The 25,770-nt window shown below is 40.8% G+C and overlaps 1 protein-coding gene across 4 annotated transcripts in view; it reads right to left on the minus strand.

The window, feature by feature from the left end:
* Nucleotides 1–25,770, minus strand: part of dlgap1b (discs, large (Drosophila) homolog-associated protein 1b) — a 90,577-nt gene that overhangs the window by 28,874 nt on the left and 35,933 nt on the right. For 2 of the 4 annotated variants that reach the window (XM_044176838.1, XM_044176839.1), the window contains exons 3-6: nt 14,342–15,479; nt 12,134–12,348; nt 7,216–7,393; nt 4,815–5,070 (exon numbers count right to left, since the gene is read on the minus strand). In XM_044176838.1, the coding sequence (XP_044032773.1) occupies nt 4,815–5,070; nt 7,216–7,393; nt 12,134–12,348; nt 14,342–15,412 (1,720 nt within the window). In that variant the 5' untranslated portion in view covers nt 15,413–15,479. The remainder of the gene's footprint in view (nt 1–4,814; nt 5,071–7,215; nt 7,394–12,133; nt 12,349–14,341; nt 15,480–25,770) is intronic. The other 2 variants (XM_044176836.1, XM_044176837.1) reach the window with 2 other exon arrangements.

Below are 25,770 nucleotides of genomic sequence, written 5' to 3' on the forward strand. Positions count from 1 at the left end.
GCAACGCCTCTGTTCGGGGCTGTAGGAAATTCACAGCCATTAAATTAAACATTGTTCTGTAGCCTATTACAGGAGCTAGGGAAGGAAAGCCACTCTTTTCAGCCAATCCCTCAGCACCTCTGAAAAACAGATGCTTGGAAAATGAGACTGGATAATTGACAGCAGGTCAGTGAGCCAGGGAAACCAAGGGTGAGAGGAAGAGAAACAGAAACTATGGCTCATTTCCCAGACTTAAGATCTGTGTATACTCTTTCTAATTGAAGGTCAGTTCTTCTTCTTAGTGAAACAACAGGTTGATTTACCCACACTCCTAACTGCTGTTGTGAAAAGGCAGTAGATCTAGCTGTTGTGTAAGAGGCCAAGGAAGGGAAAGCAGAGTGAAGAGGTGATGAATATGTTAACTGGAGACGACGACGCGGGGTGGAGGAGCCAGGGCTTAGAGGCAGTAAAATCCTCACATTAACCGATTGCTATGGATTTTCCCAAGCTTTAGAAAGAGGATCTGGTCCAGATTTTGTTAAACCGATCCAAAGGAGCTGATGTCTAGGCCAACATGTCTGTCCGATGCAGTAGTAATATGTGTGCGTGAGTGATTGCGCAGGTTAACGTGTGTGTGCGTATGTGACAGTTTGAGTGGGCACGGAGGCAGGCAATACAGCAACCACAGCCACTTGACGTTCAAAGAGAGGAGATCAAAGAACTGCCCCTTACTTCGGTCTCCTTCCTCAGGATTAAAAAGATCATCAATAATAATGGGCTGGAGCAGCGCAGTAGGCAAACTGGAGTAGAGCAAGAGCGGAAGCTGATAGGTCTCTCACCTGTCTGCGTGTGTGTGTGTGTGTGTGTGATGTTTTGGCGGTTTGCCGAGGGGACAAGTGGGAGCAGAAACCATAAGCGCGGGCTGTTTTTCTGGAACTGCTGCCTTAACCATCCTTCTGAAACATCATGCAATATTCACCACAACAACATCTTCGCTTCTCACTTTGGTCTCCCAGCCGATTTCCTGTGAAATCTATGAATGTGTGTTTTTGTGTGTGTGTGTTTGTATATATGTGTTTGTGCGTGTGAGCGCCTTCGTGCGTGTTTCTCCTGCATGGTGGAACAACAGAAAAAAGCTGTGACTGTTTACTTGGCAGGAAGTCGCCGTACCATCAGTTACGTGTAGTTTATATATGTGAGAGCAAAAGAGAGAGAGAGAGAGAGAGAGAGAGAGGAGAGAGAGAGAGAGAATGTTTCAAACATCTATAATAAATATGGGGGGTTATGTAATGCATACTGTTCAAGCCTATACATAAGAGCTATTTTCTTCTATAGGCTATCTATTGTATTTCTGAACTTTGAGCAGTGAGCACTGGGAAGCGAGCACAGTACAACGCCGGCGGACAATGATGTTACAGCACATCTCCATGATGTGTCCATGTTATGCCACATTGACATCATGTGGGATGGGAGGTAACAATGGAAATGATTTCCATGTTTATGACTTATAAATATTTCACATCGTCGTGCAACTCAAGATGGCAGCTACCATTCAGTTCTTTTGACTATTACTGCACAGTCTAGCTGTCCTGATTTGTTCTGATCCCAAAACAGACTTATATTGGCATCAATAGACACTAACAAAATAGAAAGAGAAACTACAATTCTTAAATGCATATCAAAAGTAGATTTAGCTAGATAACAAAACACTATTAATGGCTACTAATAGTGAGTGTAATTTGAACACAATGAATAACATCAGTTATTATTAATAATGAGTGACGGTTGTATGATTGCATTGAGGGTTAAAACATTCTGTGCATTGTCAATATAGCCTGGTATCCATTAAATTAGCATTTAAGTACCTTGAACGACTTGATAGCTGACGGGATCAATGTTTGTTTGCTTTTTCAGGCACTTGTGCAAAATACCCTATGACAATGGCGGGGCCGGGGGGTCCTTGCACTTTAGGTACTCTATCCAAATAGCTATATAACATCACACAATTAAACATCCTAAATGCCATTTGCTCAGTGAGATAAGGACAGTTCAAGCACTGTTCGTATTCTTTCCTTTGAATAAACAAGGACTTTTATTTTGCATACAGAGTAGCGTCACAGATTTATAATGAAAATTCCAATAACATTTTTACATCAAATTGTCCTTGTTGTACTTAGGTGTTTTGATGTGTTCATTTCTAATTTGTGGTGATGTAATTTTGGACTTCAGGATTTTATTGTTTTGTTTTATGTTGTATGTCTTGTGTTTTGTCTTTTTTGGCACCATGTTAGAAATAAGTGTTTTCATTTTAACATGTGATCCCTTGGATTTTTTTTTTGTCTGCAATCCATAAATAAATCATATCATATCATATCATATAATATGTATATCGGACGTAAATTAGGCTTTTGCATCACTTTATGTCCATGCTGTTGCAGCATGAGCAAGTAGTAGTATATGTTAGCTGCCTCTACATTGTCAGCCACATTTTCTGTGCTGCTCCTCACATTTCAACATGCAAAAAACTTAAGTTACAGATAATTACAAACTAATTATCTTAATCTTGAAACCCCCCAAAAATCTGATTTTAAGATTTTCAAGGGGTATTAATTAAAGGGTCCGAGACCACCTGCGATGCCTGTATTTCACACACTGCGTGAAATGTGAATTGTGTGGTGGTTAACTCCCACATGACGTGAACGTGGCGGTAGTGCACGTGTTAAAAATGAAGAGAGTAAGACAGGCAAACGGTAGTCAGACTGAGATCTTTTCCTATTCCCCTTCTAATCTCCCTCTCTTCCTCTCCTCTTCAATCACAGCCTTTCCCCCAGGAGAAGAAAAAGGAGAGGTAGCTAATTAATTACAGTGACTGACAAGTCAATGGTGAAGATCTAAGGAGGTGATGAATTGTGCAGTAGTACAACTATGACAGTAATCTGATGCAATCCCCTACCTTCACTACCAACCATGGTAAGCCAAGTGCTCTCCACATAATATATCACTGGAACCCACTCTCCTTGTCTCCTTTGTTTGAGCCTCAGTTGCAGCTGATTCCGAGATACAATAAGGTCAGGAGCAAATGAAGGTCAAGGGTCACAAGAATTCAACAGCCGAGCTATGCGAGCCAGACAGAGGATTGCCCTCAATTGGAAGCAGCCGCATAATGTTGGCTTATCAGTGACCACACAGCATTAATATCTCTTCTCTGTATTTCCACAACGTCCATTCATCATGTGACAAACTCAGGCGCCAAAAATGGATGTTCATTAAATTGCCAACATGTACAAGGCTGAGTCCACAAAGGAGAGAGGCAGAGCGGCCCTGGGTTCGAATCCAACCCGCGGCCCTTTGCTGCATGTCATCCCCCTCTCTCTCGCCCAAATTTCCTGTATCTCTTCAGGTGAAGAGACCCCCCCCCCAAAAAAATCTAAAATTGCCAGCAGCTGTGAGGCTACTGCTGCAGACGTGTGTGCTACATAACACACACACAGACACCTCTGCTTCGTCACTTTTTACCTGAGAAGGGTTTAAAGGTGTTATCTTTATATTATCAGCAAATTATTACAGCTCAAGAAAGTTGCATCTACAAAACCTGTGAGAGCCAATAGACATCTGGGAGTAAAGAGAAACAGGGACTTCATGTAGCATGTAGTGTATGTAGCACTACAGAGCAGCTGTCTGGCTTGAAAACCAGAGTTAATCCCCACAACGCTTCCCCTGATAGATGGTCTTCATTATCTCTTCCTTCCTCAGGGGAAGGTGCTCTGAATGTCCCTCTCTTGATCTTATCAGTCTCCTTTTATAAATCAATAACTATCACCACACAATAGAACAATCAACTGAATTCTCTATTGCTTCTTAATTGTGTTGTTACCCTGAATTATGAAATTCTGGGTAATAAAAATACTGGAAAAATACTGGAAATGAACTTCATAGTTTGACTCATTTCATTAACTGGAGAAGGAAATGATGGTCTTGGAAGAAGTCAGTTGCAGCAAATCTTAAACAGCATTAAATAAATGTTTGCTCAGAGTCAATTTTAAGCCCTTTGAATTGATTGAAGTAGTTTAGCCAATTTTCCAATTTGCAGTAAATGTGTTTAATTAGCTGACTGTAACCTAGTCGGCTAGGTTTGGAGAAATGCTGTCTTTTAATTGACATAATTTAAAAGGAATGGAGGTCGACGTGACTCAACGTGCACAATGTAAGGCAATGATGTTTGGATCTGCGGTGGGAAACATAGAAGCACCCAGTGCTGGATGCCAGCACCACTCAGCATCAATACTGCATGCAGTAATGCTGGAAAGCCAAGCGCTCCAGACCATGAGGCATACAAGAGGGCTAAAATAAGACCTGGCAGCCGCTGAGCTTTACAGCTCAAATAAGCTCTTATGTGGGAAAAACAGTTCTGCATTCATCATATTGTATCTGAGAAGAAAACTGGGTCAGATGGATAATAATGCAGAGGGTTTGGGTCTGCAAAGTGAAACTACTCCCCAGTCAGCTAACCAAGGCAACTCTTCCCTTTATGAAAAATACAGCGCAAGGCTGGTTTTCAACAGAAGAGTAGTATAAATGAGAAAATTTGATTTGATGGCCCTTGTTACAATGTCCAGTCTTTATACAAGGATAAATCTCTCTCTGCAGTAACTGCAGCGCAAATTTTTCTTGCTGTTGACACTATACACATGGTACATAACTTAGATTCACAGCACATCTATAATAGATACTTTCTATGCACACACATCAATTTATAATACGCTATGAATTATGTATGTTCACACATGGTCATGAGCGCATGAGTCTGTGTGTGTCAATTGCATGTTCCCACCAACCTGTGCTGCTCTGGATGGTTCTGACAGTGGTGGTGGTGCGAGGGGGTGAATTGGTCCTCCTGTTGCCCACCGTGACGCCTCCCTCTTCCTCTTCCTGCGAGCAGCCCTTCTCTATGGCACGAACGTAGCTGTGGCTCCGCATGCGGAAGCAGCCGGGCATGGGCAGGTCCAGGGCATCCACCGCCTGCGACTCCATCTCACTGAACACTGACTCACACACCGCCTCGATCTGCCCATTCACCTCCACCTCGCTCACCTGCGGAGAAGCGGACGCACGCAGACATACAGTACGTGCACGCAAACATCCAGACGACAACACACACACACACACACACACACACACACACAGGAGCATACACGCCCAAGCATGAGGAGGAGAAAAATAAAAAATAAAAACGCACAGGCGCACATCAGCACAGTGCAGGACAAAGGAGAATGGACAATATATTGCAGAAGCAAAAGCCAGGGAAGTATCTCTTACTGCTGCAAGATTCAATGTTACCGAGCTATTTCACTGATTAAAGCTTCACTAGGCAGGAGTTTTATGAACAAAAACACAAATCACAAATTGGGTGTTGCAATAGAAGACAGTGTTCCAGTGTTCCCATAATTTGAGGCAGGCAGATTCACCATATTTGCCAAAAATCCATTCTGTTGTTTGATATGGACACTTCTCTGCTCATGGAGAAATAACAAATAAAAACTGGGAATGTCTTTGAAACAAGAGTATGAGAAACCTCTTATTGACAAAAGTTATTTTGACTCAAATCCATTAAGGAAAAGCAATCAAAATATAAATTAAATGTATAAAAATAAACTATGTTGGCTAGCGGTGCAAATTGTTGGCCAAATTGGTCAAACTTTTATGTCTTTTGCCTCCAAGCTGCCTCGTGAAGCTTTAAGCTATATATAGAAATTTACATATACTTAAAAAATAAATATATTTGAGAAAAATAAAAGAACATCCAAGGAGTGACGAGGGGGAGGAATCACTGTAGGGTAAAACTTCAAAGGGCTATACAACAGAGTGAAATACTACAAGTGTTGTTATTAAAAGGTGAGAATTAGGAAGTGTCAAAGCTAGGACTAGCGGGAGTTGAGATATGACTCCAGGAAATCTAACTACACCTGCGTCATCGGCTAGTGCAGTTTGGATTTCAAAACAGGGTCGAAAGCAAACAAAAAAACTTAGAAAACTCTTGCTACAGACTTGTGAGATGGGTGTGTGTTACAGATTGGGTTGTGTGATAACATGAAGCTCCATTCCATTCATTGAAGTTGCCCTTGTCCAGCTAGTCCAAATAAAAAAAAAGTTTGCAAAATGTCTGCACAGGGAGCAAAACATAGGAATGGGATGTGGCTAGGGACTAAATGGTTTGAGTGTTTCTCAGTGAAGAGAGTGTACAGTCAGACAAGTGTGAGTACATACTGTAGAGCTTGGAGTCAGAAAGGTTTGTGGACCTCGATTCAATCCACTGATGTTAAGCCTCTTTTTTGTGTGTCAGTTCACACTTGATACATGTCACATATGCACATACATGTCAGATATGAGAGTGAGTGAGATAGAAAGCCTAGCAGCACCTCTTTTATTCGGTGGCATTTTTGTAGATGCCAAGTCCAGTGTGTCATTCTCCTCTGGGCCTGCTTCGTGCCAGGACTTGAAGGGACGTCTCAAGGGTCCATCATTCAGCCAGCGAGTCAAACTGTTGCCCCTGGGCTTTGGAGGGGAGTACATATCCCCATTACCCCAGGCAACAAGGTAAGCTAAGCTCCCCTGTCACTCCAAATAATGTAGAATATGAAGCTGTACTCAAAATCCAACATGACTAACATCATATTTTGCAGCAGCCGTGACAATAACAGACCTCCTCTGTTGAGTGTTTCCTGGCCAATTCTTCAATATGTTCAATAACTGTCAAATCAAGGCAAATGCCCATCATCATTTGGAACCAATCCCAATTTAAATTATTCATAAATTTCATATGCTGCTTCATATGTTGGATTCTTGTTTTTGATCTTATATAACAGATGCCAAGTCAAAGAAAATATTTTTAGCCTGTCATTTTGCTTCACAAAGTATGCCGAGGCAGAAGGAGCATATTAGGGTAAAGGAGGGGATTGGGGGGGTTCTGCATGCCCTCCTGTTTAATTAGCTAATCTGAATACGCCTGTAATCATCTGAGCTCCAGAAAACACGCAGACGTATACACTAATTGGGAGATTGGGGGTTTTTGTACTGTTCATACTTTGCTGGATAGTGACCTGATTGTTAATTCAGGCCTTAGGATGGCTACGAATGGGATTTCCTCCCCCCTGCACGACCTTATTGAACATAGCAGTGGAGGTACAGGGGGTGTAAGGGCCGACGGCATAGAGGCACTGGCCCCTGGGTGCCACTAACCTGGCTGATGGTGCTCATGGCTCTCATGTAGCTCTCGTTTCGTGAGCGGAATTTAGGCGAGGCCAGCAGCCCTGCCGGGTCCAAGCTGTCCAGACTCCTATTGATGGAAACCTCACTCACCGCCCGCAGATAGCTGTGACTCCGGATCTGTAGCTTGGGCGAATGCTCTGTGGAAATCCTGCCACAAGAGATGGAAGGAAAGAGAGAAAAGAGGAAGGACAAAAAAAGAGCAGTCAAAGCAGAGAAAAAGGAGCTTGGTAAAAAGGTGAGAAACAAAGCGAGAAACAGAAGGAGAGATGAAGCGATGAAAAGACAGTAGACAAAGTACTTGGCAGTGTGCATGAACCCAAAGATATGGATCAATCCACAATTGCTTCAGGAGACACCCTTATCTAATCAACAAGTGCAGTAGTATTGAGAAACACTTGGAGTAGCTTAGATAGTCTGTCCTTGAAGCACCTTGTAAGCACTTTCTAAAACACTTAACGGTGAAAACACTCACATATGTCAGAAGACAGAAGAGGAACTGTGTGTGTGTGTCTGTGAGGTATATTTAATCTAAAGACTTTCACATAAAAACAGAAATATACACACACATGCACAAACACATCCCCATCTCCAAGGAAGATGAATAGGTGTCTCATTAGCTCTCACCTGCCTCCAATCCGATCGCTCAGCATGCTTCACGCCAATGTGCATGTGTGTGTACATGTGAAAAAATGTGTGTGTAGGTTACGCAGCAGTTGGATGCCAGTTAAACAATTCATTAATCAGGGGAAATAAAACCTAAAAAGCGGACTTGCTTTCCACTTGATGAACATCGTGGCCTACTAAAGTAAATTCCAGAAAACAAAGTGCACAGAGAGAAATGAATACAACTCAGATTAGAGTCTATTCTCAAATCATCTGAGGAGTAAGGTCCAATACCCCCTTTATTTCACACAGGTCTTACGACTCCGCCTACCGGTCAAGTCTGCTTTAATTATGTATTTCCTCCTTAAAATAGAGTGTGGTTACCACAGTAAAGCAAACTAGATTACTCATTCTTGGATGGAAGAATGGAGGGCAGAGGACAGTGGAGAGAACCAGGGTAATGAAAGGACAGATGAGCTATTGAGATGGGAATAAAGGTGATGATTTTGGAAGAACAGTTACTAATTTTAAAATACATCTCCATGTAGCCACACTGTCCTCTGGGCTTTTTAATATTGAGTAGAATCGACTGAAAGCTACTGTATCAAAGCTCTCAATGGTTACCCACACTTGCCAGTTCGTTTTATCAACACAGTTCATTCTTTCTTAATCTCAGGTTTCCCATCGAGGTGTTCCATAGTAGCACTGTGCTTTTAATGCATATTTAAACCAGTGTTTCTGTCTGTGGGGTTGTCAGGCAAAAGTGGGAGGTAGTTTTTTTGTCACAGATAAAGTACAACTTTGTTAGACAAATGCTGATGATTTTCTTTGTCTTCAGTAAACTTAATATTTTTACTGTTGGGTCAGACAAAAGAAGTGATCTAAATGAGACAAGTTGGCTTTGAGAAACTGTGATTTTTCGCTATTTTCTGATAGTTAATCAAGGAAGTAATTGGAAAATTAATCTATAATTTTGTTGGTCGGTTATGTCTCAATTTTCAATGTTCATGAGCACCTGTTGTTTTAAGACAGACCTGAAAAAATTTTAACCTCTTCTTTAAATGATTCTACTCTTCTATTTATCTTTAGCTAGCTCCTTTTATTATCAAGTCCTTAGTTTTCCTATTGTTTAACTATTCCCTACTTCCCTATGCAAAATTTTCCTCACAATATTTCACAATATTTCCAATTTTCTCTCTGGGGCTCCATACTCTTCTGAATCCATTGATAATAGAAATGAGAAGGTACATCATTCAACCCAAGAAAGAAAATGTACATCCCAAACCTCAGAAATTGGTAAAAATCATCCCTATCAGCTACCTGAAGTCTGTGACGAAGATGCACAGACAAATCAAGTCAAGGGAGAATCTACCAACACCATTATCCCCATCCACATCTCCTCTTGATTTCCCTGTGGGGCTGATTATAGGCAGGACAGGACCTTTTGTGGAGACTTGAATGGCAGACCTAGCTTGTAATCAGTACCACCGGGGGGGGGTTGGAGTTCAGGGTGTCCCTCTATGGAACAAGTGACATTAATGAACACATGTTCCCCTCTGCCAGTCAAGAATCAGCTGGCTAGAGCTGTCTGTTGATTTCTACTGCATTACAGAATGTTCTTGTAATCCTTGATCTGTGTTTTTTCACGCCTGTCTTCTTCCTCATCTTCTCCATCATCTTACTTTGTCCCCTGGTTTGCTTCACCTCGTTTTTCCTGACGGTTCCTCCACAATTGAGGAGTTTTCTCTGTCCATCTTCCCCATCCTTCATATCCTTTTACATTCTCCTCTTTCCTCTCCTCTTAGTCACTGTCTGAATAAAAGTATTCAGAGTGACGACTGTGGTTGGAGGGATGGAAGGACAGAAAGACGAAGATGTGATTACTGCAACCTATTATTCAGGATGTCTGTTCTGGCTGAGACATTAAAAAATTGATAAAATCTAGGCCAGGAATAAATGAATTTGAGGCAAACAGTAAGACGACTGTTAGTGACTGAGGGAAATAAGAAAAGAGGGCCTTTTTTCCTGAGCTTGTTTGTCTTCCAGAAATAATCCCAGCCATTTAAATACATGCTTTATCTGTACACTATGTGTTTTAATAAGGAGGAAGGTTAGCATTGGGTGAGAGTAAACAAATCTCACAACTTCTCAGGAGCAATTCTTCACTAGTCAAGGACACAATGGTCACAGAATAGGCTCTGAGACATATGGAACAACAAAGCTGATTATTTAATCATTGCGGAGTATAACACAGAGTTGTGCCAGCTCCCAAAAGCACAGTGTGAAAACAAGATGTCAGCTGCTCCTGCCTCATTCTCTATGTCCAATGTGCAGCACGGTTTGTTCCACTGGGTTCCATCAGATGATGATGGCATTCCCCGGGCCAAATTCAAGTCATTAGTGGCCCCCAAGCTGCGCCACTTGCACTTACATAAGGGTGTGTGTGTGTGCACTTGTGTTTGTGCAGCCAGTAACAGTTACTGAGCACCCACTGGTGTTCTTCTCATCTCTGTATATTACACAGCTGATCAGTCACAGCCCCATGCAGCAACATAAGACTTTATCTTCTTTCACTGTTTCAAGGCAGTATGATGGAAAATATTTTCATTGGCTAGGAGTTAATATTATATGTTACGTAATGAGTTGTCATGCCCGGTAATGGAAATGGTGGTAGGACATATGTCATTGTGATCAATTAAAGGACATTTCTGGTGTATTACAACTTGTGTCTTTTCATAGTTTTAGCCATAATTTCTATGTATACTAACATTGTACTCACTAAAGTAACTAGGAACACGGCGACATCATTACAATGAAGTCAGTGGAGCAAGAAACACAAGCAGTTAGACAGGTTGTAAACAAGCTATCTGTTTAGCCAGATGATCTAAACCACTTTATTTTAAAAAAAAATGTAAGTAAAACCGTGAAGCAATAAAAAGTGAGAACTCACAAATGTCGGTAATAATCCCTCATTGCACAAAAAAATGTGTGCATGCATGATTACAGCAAGTTAAACCAGGACGCTGTTCTGTAAAATGTGACTGACGTTTACAAGAAACTTTGGGTAATAATTTTGGCAACATTGCAGCATTCCCAGATGACAGCAATGAACCTTTTAGGCACAATGTTAATATTGCTCATTTGAATATGAGTAATATTAACATAGGAAAAACGACAAAAATGAGCCTTAAGTTGTATAAAACAAAAATGTACATATACATTCTTCCTTCTCCCAATTTGTAATTCTGAAATTTTAACTGTATATTCCTTCAGAAAGACATATGAAGTCAGAAAGCGTTACCACTGAGCTTCTTGTGTGAGCTCAAGTTAACTTGTGTGGACTTAACTGTGGACAATGTTGTCAGCTTGATGTGTTTCAAGACTTTGCTAAGTCAGAAATCTTCTTGATGGACTCTATTATTGCTGAATACTTTATGAGCTCACGCTGTGAAAAATATGCTGCTGAGCGGAGAATGCCTTATGCAACAAGAAACAACTTCATCAAAATCTTCAAATTATGAAGCTCACAGTGCATTTCTTGAGAACATCGGGTTTTTTAAAAAAAAGACTTCAGTACATGAACAGGCATCGTGTATTATTAATTAAGGCTCAGTCTGTTCAATGTGTGTGTGTGTGATTGTAGAGATACAGAGGCCAGCTATGAAGATAGAAGTGTATGTCTGAGTTGTAAACACAGAACAGGTAATTAAGCTGTGGCCACTGAGAGTCAGGGACTCGCACGTAAGCCAGACTGCCACCGGGCAGACGTTTGAGTAACACTGACTGCCTTCTCCTCCTTCTGTTCAGCGACTTTTCTCTTTTTCTTTCATTCCCTTTATCTCTGCCGTCTGTTTCACTGAAACTGCACAGTATGTGAACACTTGAACATTATGATCAGAAGCATGTACTGTATACACACTCAAACAGGCATACAGTTACACCACACATGAAAACACATACAAACTGGAGTGATTAGTCAGTTATGTGATTAGGTAGATGCCAGAAAATTAATCAACAACAATTTTGCAAAACTATTAATTTTGAAATCTTGAAATTGATTTGCTGTTTTATATAATTGGAAATGGAAATGGAAATCTAATATTTTTGGATTTTGGTCTATTGGTTTGGGGGAAAAGTAATTTGAAGACATCACCTTGGGCTCTGGGAAATTGTGATAGGCATTCTTTACTTTTTTCTGACATTTCTGATGAATTGATTCTAAAAAAAAAAATAAATTACAGAATAATTGATAATGAAAAGAATCGTTTCCCTAACACACACTTACTTGAGCGTGGTCATCTCTGTGAGGGACGGCTGTGTGGCCTTCAGGTAGCTGGCTCGTCGTGCCTGGACCTTGGGCGAGGGTTTGGGGCTGCAGTCCGAGTCGCCGCTGTCTTCTTCTGCCATGGCCTTGATGTAGCTGCCACTCCGCATCCGCCGGCACGGGATCTCGTCATCCTTCCCCAGTGGAGAGAAACCACTCCAGTCATCCTGAGGCACCTGTAGAGATGAGGTGAGATAAGGTAAAGAGGGAGCGAACGCAGGTCACCCTCCAGATATGAGAGCTGATAGAGAGCTACAGATGCACTTACACATGAATAAAAGCAAGGCTGCAACATTTCCTACCCTGGCCTGATATGAATACCTGTATCACACTGCACTTCAAGCCTTAAAAGATTCAATAGTAACAGTATAAAAGCAGGCTCTGCCTTGATCATACCATAAGCTTGAGTGCAGGAGGCCTTCTTTTGTCTGTTCTTTGTTGCATGTGGCATATCAAATGCAAGGAATTAATTGTTTTGACAAAATGTTGCAGTACCCTGGCCTCTGTGTGCACTCCAGATTTTTCACACACACTAATGAAGGTAAAAATAAAAGGAGGTAAAGCTATCTCCCAGCCCTAATCTAACAGAGAGAGAGTCAAAGACAGCAGACATGGAGAGAGAGGGAAAACAAAGGGGGTTTTGTTCAGCAGAACCACTGCAGTCCCAACGTGAGTGGCTGTTAGGGCACCAGCTCTGAAGTGAAAGAAATGAGATACAGAGGGAGAAAAAAGTGCACAAGAATCATTCAACAGACTGGTGCGTAGCTAGGAAACCAAGCTGACTTTGATGTCGGGGCAACTACAGACTGTGTTAACATCTTGGAAAAGGCCGGGTCTGTGATGATGCCAAAATAATTTATTGTTATTAAAAAAAAATATTTCAAATGTTCTAACCTATGAATGAAAAGGTGCACATGTATGTGTGAACATCAAACAATGAATTACAGGAACCCATCCCAGTAGGTGAAACAAATTAGCATGTCAACTTCTTGTTTTTAAGGATTCAGCATTTAAGGAAACTTGTCAGGCTGCTCTCCTCGAAAGCCCGTTTTTCCCTTCCGTCTCTCTTTCTAGAAAAAAGTGATGGCTCTTTTATTGCTGGAAGAAATGTTGCCGTACTGCAGCGACAACATCCTTCCTTGATCTGCTCACCAGGCTGTTAAAATGCACGGCCACACAAAACTTTCTCTCTGTCTTATATGCTCCCTCACTCTCGCTTTCTGTCTTTTACTTTCTCCATTCATGCCCTCCTCTGTTGCCCTTATTTACTCTCTTTTGGTCCTTTTCCTACATGACACACACACACACATACGCACACACACCCTCCCCTCTATTCTCCCTGCCTTGTCTCTCCATTTCTCTCCTCTGGTTTATATTTGCAGCTCACCCTGATGTGAGGAAATGTGTGCAATCTGAAACACTTTAATCTTTTCCAAAACAGAAAAAAGAAGCAGGATTGTATGGGTTGAAGTTTCTGCGTGTGTGTGTGTGTGTGTGTGTGTGTTTGTGACCACTTACAGTAGCTTAGGGACCAGAGCTTTTTTTTTCTTTCATTTCTTTATCTGCTTACCTCTGGCTCTCTCTGATCTCATAGTAGCACCCTACTCTCGCTCCGTGAATAAGATATACACACTCTTACTCACACACACAAACACTGCTATGACCACCACCAGTACAGACTCAGCAGTTGCATAAATGTAGTTCCATGTGACAGTGTACCATTTATGCTGGTTCAGGGTGATGGTACATATAAAATCAGCTTACTGCATTATTTCTCTAGTAGAGTAAATGTGAAGGCTAAGTACGCTATCTGACGCTATGTGACTTTTGACTTTGACTTTTGAGTAATGGCATAAACATCCTCATGCTCACGTTTGAATATTTCCATGCACATGGAAACAAACACAGAGGAGCAGATGACTTGAGATTTTTGCAAAATATTTTATGATGATACCGGGGATAGAGTCAACATGAGACCAATAATTATTTGAGACACAGGGAATGAAAGAATGGGGTCTGGACCACTGCTTCCACAGTCATCCTCACTACGGGCACACACACAAACAAACACAGATACATGCAGAAATACAGAAGCATGGAGGAGCAGGTGGCACCGCAAAATGCATGGAGCATGACATGTGAGAGGTGGGGCTGTTGAAACAGTCCTACCTGTAGGAAGTGGCAGGTGCGTCCCTGCTCGGCTTTCACTAGAGCTTTATCTAGGTTGACTGAGGCCTTCTGGTAAACCTCTCTTGCTCTGCTCACTGTCAGAGTGGAAGACCACGAGCTCTTCTTCATCTGCATTTGGCCATCCAGGGCGCTGACCAGTGGTATACCTCCGCTGCTTCCCCCAGAGCACGTTGAGCACTTCACATCGTTGTTGCTGCGTGATGTCTTGAGAGAGTGTGCGCTGATGGTGTTGTAGGACTCCATGAAGTACTGCGACTGGGATTTTTCCGGGTGGCGCCCCATGGTCATGACCCCAGAAGGCAGGCCCCCACTACTGCCCCCATGGTGATGGTGGTAGAGGCACATCTCCCGGTCGAGTGTGTCGTCTGAGCTCCAGTAGCCTGAGATGGCAGTGCGCATCTTAGGCTCCGACTTGGAGCGGTCTTTGCTCTTACTGCGCTTACTGTGCTTCAGGGTGCCAGAAGAGGAGGGCGGGTCATCAGGACTGGATTTGCTGCCATTCATCCTCCCGCTCCCTCCTCCACCAGACCCCGAGGGCCCCTCCAGGGAGTGGGACTTGGTGAAAAGCTTCTGGACAGAGTGAACAAGGTGGCGGATTCGACCAGGGCTGTCACTACGTTGATGTTCTACAGCAGTGCGCTTGTACTGCAGTGTGTGGTAGCCTTCACGTCGCACTGGTGCCTGGCGCTCAAACTGCTCGAGCAGGTTAGAAGGGATGCGGTTATTGTTTCCACCACCTCCTCCACTTCCCTTACTGCTCCCTGTTGGCCCCGTATAAGGCACCACAGCGCCACACTCCTCCTTCAGCTCATGGTGAGAGCTGTAATGTCTGCGAGGGAAGGTGCAGCTGGCCAGATCAGGGTAGGCACCGCACTCAGACTGAAAGGAGTTGCACTGGGTGTAGCAGGGGTGGTCAGCAGGATGAGCCTCCCCTGGGTTGAGAAAGTAGGACCTACGATCTGAGTGCCCCAGGGTCATGGAGTCATAAGAGGGGTCGCAGGTCACCATGTGGTGGTGACTACGGCTGCTAGACAGGCCTTTCATTGTCATCGTGGCCAGGTCGACGCGCACATCCAACTGCTGCTGTGGGAAGTTTGCACAGGCCCCAAAACCAGCTCTACAAAGAAACACACAGCCATAAAGAAGAACAGACAAACAAACAAGAAGAGAGAGACAGAAAAGAGAATTATAAATATCTCACATTTGCATACTCTCAAAGCACAGTGTAATGTCTGCATCTGCTTTAATTTGAAGAAGATGCATTTTGGCACTCCTTCACAGATAAGAAAATTTGATGTTGACGGGACTTGGACCTATTCTTTTATTGTTGTCCTTCAAAACTTCAGAAGGACCATCTCTAAATATAGCAGCCACTTTGCATGTGGTCCCTGACATCCAAATCTGTCCTCAAGCTTCCTCTTCCACTTCGCTCTGGTAGATTTCAGTGAAAAAGTGACAGGGGATCGAGGAAACAGAGAGAAACAAAGGAAGAAGAGGTATCAAGAAGAGTTCAAATCTATTTCCAGCGCAAGTGTGTACTATATTTGTTCAAGGGTACTGTTAGAAATGAAGCATCAGTGTTATTCAGCAAAAAATATAATGAGAAATTGTTGATGGGAATGCAGACATAGGCATCCTCTGCAGAGAGTCTTAATCCCTCATGATTTAACAGATGATCAGGTAGTACTCAAAAAGTGCATTTATTTTTGCTTTACAGTACACCTGCTCCATGTGCACGCATGCACATCCCCCCACAAACAAACACAACAAATGATCAGAGCCTGATCCTACACTTTCCCTCTATACCTCTAGTTCTCCTCTATGGGCAAACTAATTGGCCAGTAAAACCCAGCTGACAGCTTCTGGGCCGGTCGAGGCAAGCAGCAATAAACAACCTTTCCCTTACATGGTGACATGAAAACAATGGCATTCATCAGCACCCTTAAACTGCCTTCCTTACCCATCTGGGGCTGTGGCTGGCTAGCCGCTGAACCCACACTGTGTCCAATGGACTGGAGGTGAAGCTAACGAGACAATAATAAGAGCCCACACACCCTGGTGTAGCAGGGTGATGTGGCCACACTGAGCCTCCTCAGGGAATTCATTACTGCGATTTATAATGCACTACCAAAGGCCACTGTGCTAAATAAAAAAAAAATTTAAATGAGGAGGGGGGGGAGTAAACAAAGGGAGGAAACATAACAAGAGAAAATGAGGGAGACAAAGCAGTGGAATGAAATATCATGTCAGTTCTTTATATAACTAGAGGACGCTGTGTAGGGCACATGCAGGATGTATTCATGTACATGAGTATAGAGTCAGATTTATTATTGTCTTTGACGTGGCTCTAAACAGGGGGCTGTATTAATTGAAAAATCTTGCAGGGCACTTAAAAAGTGGGCTGTGTCCAACTAAAGGTATTCATTGCAGTTGACAGAGATCCCTTCTGTTGGCTGCTGAAGCACAGAATGTGACCTAAATAAAAGGCCCTCGCGGTGATCCACAGCAGCGTGTTTGTGGCACAGCTGTCTTCAGCACTGCACTAAAGCTGAAAAGCTGAAGTTGGGTCATGCTGGCTTTCTGCCTGCTAGCCACACACACAGATACACACTCTGACATACAAATACATAGTGTATCTGACAGGCTGCATATCCATGCTGAATTTTGATGCTGCTAGCTTGTAAAGTGCAGTTTATCAACAAGAAGAAGAGGATCTGCTGGGTCTGCTGTGTCTGTCAGGTACAGCCGACATTGACATGAGGGAAGCTCATAGACAGTTGTGGTTAAGTATTATGCTGTATGTCCATTGTAACTGACTGACCCCATTGTGTCTCTACCTGTCTGGTCAAGCCAACCCCAATATAGCATACGAACAACTGGACAGGCTATATTACAACTCTGAAATAGTAATAAAATATTTCAGTCAGAATAGTGAAGTAATAATTTTTGGGTTGTAACTGGTCTGCTAATTGGCTATTTGCTAAGCCACACCCTCCTTAGTTACTGCTGTTATGCCTGTCAAACGTTCCATTCTCGCGCAGGACATAATGCGGTTTACAATGATAACAGTGGTTATCTTTTGAAGTTTTTGAAACAATGGGTACTTGATTTCTTAAGGGGTAGACAAAAGCAGGCTTCTCGTTTTGATCCGGTGACTGTTGATTTTGCCGGCTGAAATGACAACTGTTGCTGGCAGATTTTATTAGCTGTAGCTAACGAGCTAATTAAGCTAATGTTAGATGCATGAGTTGGTTGAAAATGCTGTTACTGGTTGACTTTTTAATGTTTCAGCTGACTAAAACAAGAACCATGTCAAAGGGTCTTCAATATGTGCTTGATGGCTACATGATATCATAACACAAGACTTAAGCTAAAGCTACATGTCCCAGGCAAAAAGTCAACATCCTCACCAGCTGATAATCCATGTAGAATGAAAATAAAGTAACATCACTGTTCTTGTATTGCTGTGTAGAAGAAGTTATTCCTAATATAATAAGTCGTAGAAAAGGTTTCAGTCGTAGTCATCTGGACACTGTTTTCAGAATCAATAGATGACTACGACTGAAACCTTCTCTATGATAGAACACTCCTGGACGAATGAGGGACTACACCGTCCTAATATTATAAGAAAAAATGTAAGATCAGACCATTAATATAACCCTGTTTGGCTGCTTAGCCTACGATCTTGTTTGTATTTTCATACAGAATGTTCACTTTTAACGTTACAAAAGAAAAGGCTTTAAGAACAACAACTAACCAAAGTGTTTGGCAAATGTCACACTATCTCAGGTAATGTTGGTTGGGGTTTCTAGAGTGTGAAGTTCCCCAAATCCAATAAAGAGTAGGGCAGAGCTGCTAATGTTAGCCTAAACTAATTGCATTTCAGCTTCCACACAGTGGGGAAATACTACAACGTGGATGTGCAAGTCATGAACAGGCCTTTTTTACGTAACCTATAACCCTGCAAACTAATGTAGTTAGCGTTCTGATGTACTCTTTGGCCTTGGCAATGCTTGATTACTACTGTAGGTTGTAAGCTAGTTAGCCGGACATGCTTAAGAATGCAGCATATGTTAGAGCAGCCTTTTGGAAAGTTACCTGACAAGTGACTTGCTAAGCTACGATTGGACAATGGATTTAGCGAATGGTCAATTGTCAACATGGAGATTTGTCTTGAGCCACACCAGCAGTACAACAATTCCATGAGCTATGGCGCTTAAAAACCCTGTTTCCACTACACAAAACCAACAAGCAAACAAATAAAAAACATCAAGAAGACCCAAACAACTTCCTCCTTTTACTTTGTGTGAACAGGCTCTGAAAACCACAGAGACTTCATTACATTTAAAGTGATTGTGTGCTGAACAGCAAGGTGTGCAAACAAAATGCATGAGTAGATAAAACAAGTCAGGCTATGAATGTTAATGCCCATTAGCATCTGCACTGCATCAGCACAGCAGGCTAAATTCTATTTAGATGCCATGCTTCTTTGGGCTTAGATGAGATAAATGGGAAATAGATTTTTCCTCTATCATCTAACACAGTAGCCAATCTTGGATGCGGACTCACAGTGGTCAAATCTACTCTTAATTTTCTTTACTTCACCCTAAGCTTTGAGACACACCGAAGCAAATAAACAAAGGTGGTATGAAAATGCAAAGTAACATCGACTTACTGCATACCATCTTTGTAGGAAGTGGTGAAATCAATATGCCTTAGTGTGAGAAGATTGCTGCAGCTTCTCTTGCTGGTAAAATGAAAGGCTTCTGTACAGATTGCAGTTAGTCTATCTTCCTCAATCAACATCAAACGCTGGTTGCAAGATGGAGCTTAGGGCTTACAGAGCTTCTTTGAGGCCTTCAGATGCCACAAGGCTACAAAAAGTGTCTTCTTCTCTCTCAAACCTGGCAATGATTTCTCCAAAGGGTGAAAACATTACCAATCTCCTCTCCACAGGAGATCAAATCACCTCAGTGGATGTGGCTCATCTTGTGTGTGTGTGTCTATGTTTTTGTGGAAGAACCAGAAGACAGAGTACAGCACTTTACCTCAATTTTTCAGGTCAAGTAAAGTTCTGCCTTTTTGAAACGTTTGCATTGCCAGGCAACTGTATGAGATTACTGCACAGAGGTATAAGGGTGAAGATATTGTACACACACAAATGTGTATATTTCTCTATGGATTTCTATGTGTAAGATAGAAAGAGGATGGAAGTAGGCCTATACCCTTGAGATTGTTTACTACATTGTACCTGTACTTAAAGGGAAGCAAAAACAATTTACTCTTGCATGTTCACTTATCATTCAGCGTTGAATGATTCACTGTGAAAATACAAAAATGCAAATTTCTTGACCTGCAAGAAATTGCATACTTGATTGATGTGGCCTACTTTCCACTTTTAAACATGCTGAATGGAAAATGTTATTCTGTATGTACACTGTGTTCTCAAATGTTTCATGAGATATACATGCAAAAAATAAATTTTAGGTGCTTTTTCCTCTTTCAGGGTCAATATTTGTGCACACATGCTGAACTGCAATGTCCATTCACTGCTGGTAGTATGTAGCCATGCAGGCAGCTTTGGTTTAATTTTCTCAGGTTTTAAGATATCTGCCTCTGAAACTTCTGCTACCACTAAAGTACAATAGTGGTGATGAGAATTTTGTTTGTGGTGATCAACGATTTAAAGATCAAATTTACAGTAAAAAGCTAGACAGTTATGTGTCTTTCCAGGAACAACGCCCCAGTTATTCATCCATAATCATCCACTGACCTTGCTGAGGTGAGTTTTTAAAAAGGAACTAATGAAACAAAACAAAATTCCAATTATGTCCACAACTATCTGCATGATGAGATACCACCAACATGTTTTTTACTTTTTGTAATTTGGGTGAAGTGACCCTTTAAAAAAATAGAGCAAAAAAATAATTGAGCAGCATGTTCTAGAATAAACAAGATTAGCATTATGCTTTTCTGAGCGGAAGTCAATAAAGCGTAAAATAAAAATGTTGCCTGTAAAATACATAAAAAAGCAGTAAATGCTCTGTCTTGCTGGAGACATACATAAATACACATACAAGGTATATTCAGTTATTCTGTGGAGCCACTTTAACAGACACAGTCAAAGCAACTTTAACAAAACTCCCCCGAATTTATAAATATTTAATTGCATGAATATTTGACGGTTTAATATCTCAAAATGAAACCCACACACATACACACAGGAGAGCTGCAGCTGGCAGAGAAGCAGTAACAGAGACAGCGAGGATGTTCTCATTGTGAATGTGTGAACAGTGCCTTTAAAAAAAAAAATCCCCCAGAGATGATGTCATAGAACATTTTAAAGACAGCTAGAAGCCAAAAAGCCGTTGAGGGAACTGGTAATTTTTTTGTGTTTCCGGATTATGTAGAAGTGGCTTTTAGGGATGTCAGGAGAGGCTGAGAAGCACTAACTTTAATGTCTTACTGTTAAAATGACTCTTAAATGATAGATGACGGTCTCCCTTGACTGTCCTGTCTGGCTGCAGCAAGGCAACATTTTGAAGAAAAACTGCAAATTATTGCTTGTGGTTTATATGATGTGCTTCATAAAATATATGAGTGTCTACAAAAGCAATATCGGACATGATAAAAGTCCTGTCTGTGTTGGAGAGTGAATTTGCCCCTCCTGAAAGCATGGTTTTTCAAAGGTGTTTCAAATTTTACACCAAGGAAGGTAAGAAGCCAGGCAGTATATCTTTACTGTATCAATAAATGACAGCTTACGCAACATGTTTCCGCTGTAATTTGCATGCAAGCTTTATTCAAAACACTCAGGAATGAAATAACTGCTCCGCATCTTATCAACATGCTAAATAACCTGAAACAAATACACATTTACAGCACATCCTTAAAGCATTTTTTAAAAACCAAACAGATCATTAGACTTTGTCATTAGATGCAGTTTCACCCGACGCCTAATAGGCATGTTTTTGCTCGCTGTATTGGCTGCATTATGAAAACACATGCCTTCATGGATGGATTGATGTTCCCAGTTTTCACAAGACAGCTCCTTTGTCACAACCAAACTAATTAGGCTGACTGTCAGGGCTCTCTCTGACAAATGGAGTGACTGTGTTGAGTTATAGCTCAGGACCATCCAAACACATTCTGGAGACAATTTCTTCTAGTGATGAGGTCTATTTGATCATGATAAACAAATTAACAAAGTCATTAAGTCTAAAAAAGCCTGGTATTTTTTGTCTCAGGCAGAGCTGTCACTGAAGCTCATGCTACTTGTTTGCAGAACTTCAACAACACAGAAAAGTGTATGCACTTGGTGAAAATGTAGCAATGGAGCCAACCAAGCATGGGATTTGAAGGTCATTTTAAAGTTATTTCAGGAGGTTTTGAAAGTGCATTTCTATGTACAGCTCAGCAAAAGTCTTTAAAAATTACAATTATTTTATGTGTCATATCTGATATGCTTATTTATCTTTAATTTTATCTTGTTTCATTTCTACATGTGCATATTTTCAAGCAATGACTCAGTCCCAAAATGACATCTCATATGATGGATTCATGCAGACACTCCATACATTAGTTGCAATAATATCATAGAAAGGTTCTAACTATAAGATTGCTGTGCTGAAAGGCCTTCTTCCATTTTTTCATAAAAATGAATGCACTTATTCACAAATCCCTTGATCTGCACAGGAAAGAGATTGAACTGAGTGGATCTGAAACCTGGCTTTGACTCATAACAAAAGGCCATGACTCCACTGAGATTGCTATTGTATGGCTTAAGGTTGAATCCATCATGGACATACAGTGGGAATCAAGGATAAAGCAGAGAGCTCCTATCTGTTCACTTTAAAGGGCGCCATTTACAGTTATATACGAAAACATTCTTTATATAAGGCAGTCATGTGATCGCTCAGAGGAATTGGCTAAATTCTGATCTTAACCTTACAGAGGTGTGATACCAAAACCCTGTGAAACTACAGCAATCGATAATGATCTATCTGAATTTAAAATTCACAGTATATAAGTGCAAAAGGCCTTGGCTTGTACTCAAGCAGTGAGCCCTATCAGTCAACTAGGCTATTGTTGTTCTCTTGCTAACGCAAAACAGAGAAAACTAGCGAGGTGTGCTAAATGGATAATCATGACATGAAACCATCTGTGAAGGCTATGTGTGGAAGGTAATGTGTTCAACTCTATAGATCACGGATAAAGTAAGGCTGTTTGCTAACTTTGCAAAACGCAACTGCCTTGCGCTAACGTTAGCTTAACAGAACAATGTTAATCCTACAATGTATTTTTGGATAGGCTACGTGGAATGCGATGGATTGAAACAAATTACAAGTCAGCTCAACTTTGTTCAAACTTGTTTTTGTTTTTTTAAAGTGACAGCCCTAATAAAAGCTGTAGTGTTCCTTGTGGCGAGTACAACATTAAATCCAGTGATTAAGGATTTACTTTTTCTGAGTTAAAGGCTATATTTTCCACACAGTTAATTTTCCTGTTTTAAGTTATAGATAAAACAAACTGGATAACAAGCAACAAGAGAGATACACATATCAGGGATAACTGATTATGGATGTTAGTTTATTGCCCAGGAGCCTAACCAAAGTAAGTGTTTTAGAGGACAATAATGCTACATGTATATGAGTAAAAGATCACTTTGAGCCTTTCCAAATGATCTACCTCCACAAACCTAGATATTACAGTGAGAAATTACAAACTCTTTTTTTCTCTCCTTTTTTAAATAAGTTTTTAAAAGTTCAATGAGAAGCTAAAAGATGTTTAATAAATATAAATATGTTTATTACATATATACCCTAGTCCATGGATTAAGGAGATGTCTTGCAGTTTGGCATTAGAAAAACTGACTTACAGTTTATATATATATACATATATATATATACACACATATATATATATACACGCATATATATATACATACATACACACACACATATACATATATACACATACACAATATATTATATTTTATATTATGCTTGTTAGGTTTCTCTTTTTACAGAGAATGTTGTGTTATTTGGGATGGGAGGGAGGGTTTTTGTAAATGTTTCTTCTGTTTATTAAAAATGAACAAACGGCCAAAAAACAGTTTTGAAAAAAAGAAATTCAATAAAGCTATCCATAAAAAGCAGGCAAGGAAATTGGACAAGGGAGGACAGCATCACCATGGAAACAAATGGATTTTCTGGTGGAAGACAATGTGTTTTCACCCCAGCTAATGAGAACTCACATGTACCAACCACTCTGGGATCATATGTGTGGACAGCAACAGAAGTTGCCATTTCATGTGCTTTATATCTTCATGTAGCCACAGGGCATACAAGGAAATAGAGAAAAATTACCAAAACCCCAGTCTTGCCATCTATTTTTAGAGGATAGAAATTTTGATCAGTAACACACACAAAAAAAGATACTAAAAGACAGTTGTGGACTATCTCAGATAAATGTAATGTAAAAAATACTAAAGCACTGACACATGGGTGGCTTCAGAAGTTCTGTAGTATTCCTCTGACTGCTCACATACAGTAGGTAGGCAGAGCTGGATTTGTCCCCCATTAATTGCACTGAACTGTTGGATGGATAACTGAAAACAAAACCTACTTATAGTATGTACTAAGGAAGAATGACAAATTAGAGGAAAAATCTGTACAAAAAATCTGGGGTCCAGTGGCTCTATTTTGTTGTGGTAGGCATTTTTATGGTTTTGCGTCCCCTTAGAATAACTCTTTATTAAGTGTCAGTGGCCTTTCTTTCTGAGTATTTACCTTAATCCTGTGAATTTCTACCCTGATGGAAGTCTAATCCAAGATGACAATGGTTCTACAGGGGATCACTGAATATTTTGATCAGTATGAAAACTATATATCATATGCTATGGCATTCACAAACCACAAGATCTCAACCCAAATAAACACCTATGGGAGATTTTAGAACTGACATGTTAAGTTGTTAGTATGCTTGCTAACACGCTTTGGGGGTTTTTCTTCTAATTTGTCACCCATCTGTACATGAATGATGAGTATAAAATATGGGATCGACTCAAAATGTCCCAATTATTCCTTCATTGTTTAGTGCTACAATGACAAAAAATATGTTTAATCATGAGTTTACATGGTATGGTGCTTCAATCCTTTTGCTTAATATGCATTTTAACACAATTCCTCTAAAAGTGGGACACTGTAACATTCAAAAAGCTATTCTGAGCATGCCAACACACAAACTAAAAAAACATCAGGTAAAAAGCATCCGCCTATGTTTGGATATGCACATTTCCATCTGTACTCGCACAGAATAATAACCTTCATGTTTTTATTCTCTCTTAAGAGCTGTGAAATCTGGGGCGCCTAATCCTGGACTATGTGAAAGTGGTATATTGCTGTGACGGTGATAACTAAATCGAACCCTGTAGAGTCAGGCTGTGTATGTACGCATCTCTGTGCATGTTCTATACAACACACTGCAGCCTCATGCATCAGCCGCGGTCATGACCCACATGTGAAGTTGCTAATACTGCTAATGTCAGTGTAAAGCTTGCTGTTTCCTCCTTGTGGCATTTCTCCTGTGTTCGTACACTTGTAGCTAATAATGAGAGTGCTGCTGCTTCTTCATCATAGCTGCTATTTCCAGTCATGCGGTTGCTTGTGAGCAGCACAAATAAACTGAACATGGACAATTAAATGTTACAAAACAGTGTGTATATTCAGATGTCTCACTGTGTGTTTCCCCGTGATGATTGTTTTTTAATCTGCTGCCTACTCACAAAAAATGTGATGCATCATTGCACGTGACTTGCAAAGCATTCATATTGTTTTATGAAAAAAACATAAGGACCCACATTCACTGCTGGAACAAGCAGAGTAGTTGTGCGCATGCACTGTGATTGTACAGTATGCACAGTATATTCACTTGGCCACTGTCAGGCAGCATTAGTGTCAGGTGTCATGAAGCAGCAGTGTCAGGTGATTTCAAGCAACTGATTCTACAGTTAATTACATGTCAGGAAACACAGCTGACCTTAAGTGCACCCAGCTAATGTGTTAATATGCTTTTAGCTAATGTAGTCTAAATACCTACTACTGTCCTTTGCCAAACAATTTATTATATTAGATAATATTTGATAAATAAATATGAAATATTGTATTAACAAAGTACCAGCTAATACCAAACAATAATTTGTGATTTGCATATAATTCTGTAATGAAATAACTCCCTGCAGCTCAGAAAATAATTAAGCTTGCAGAAAAAAAAATTCAACAAAACTGCAAAAAAAAAAAAAAAAAGCAGATTTAGCCGTCTGTTTCTTTTGGGGAAACACTTTACATAATGGGCTGATGACCAACTGAAGCCTTTTGATGAGATTAACTCCATCTCTAAGACTAATG

Source organism: Siniperca chuatsi, linkage group LG19 (assembly GCF_020085105.1).
Source record: "Siniperca chuatsi isolate FFG_IHB_CAS linkage group LG19, ASM2008510v1, whole genome shotgun sequence".
Classification (NCBI taxonomy): domain Eukaryota; kingdom Metazoa; phylum Chordata; class Actinopteri; order Centrarchiformes; family Sinipercidae; genus Siniperca; species Siniperca chuatsi.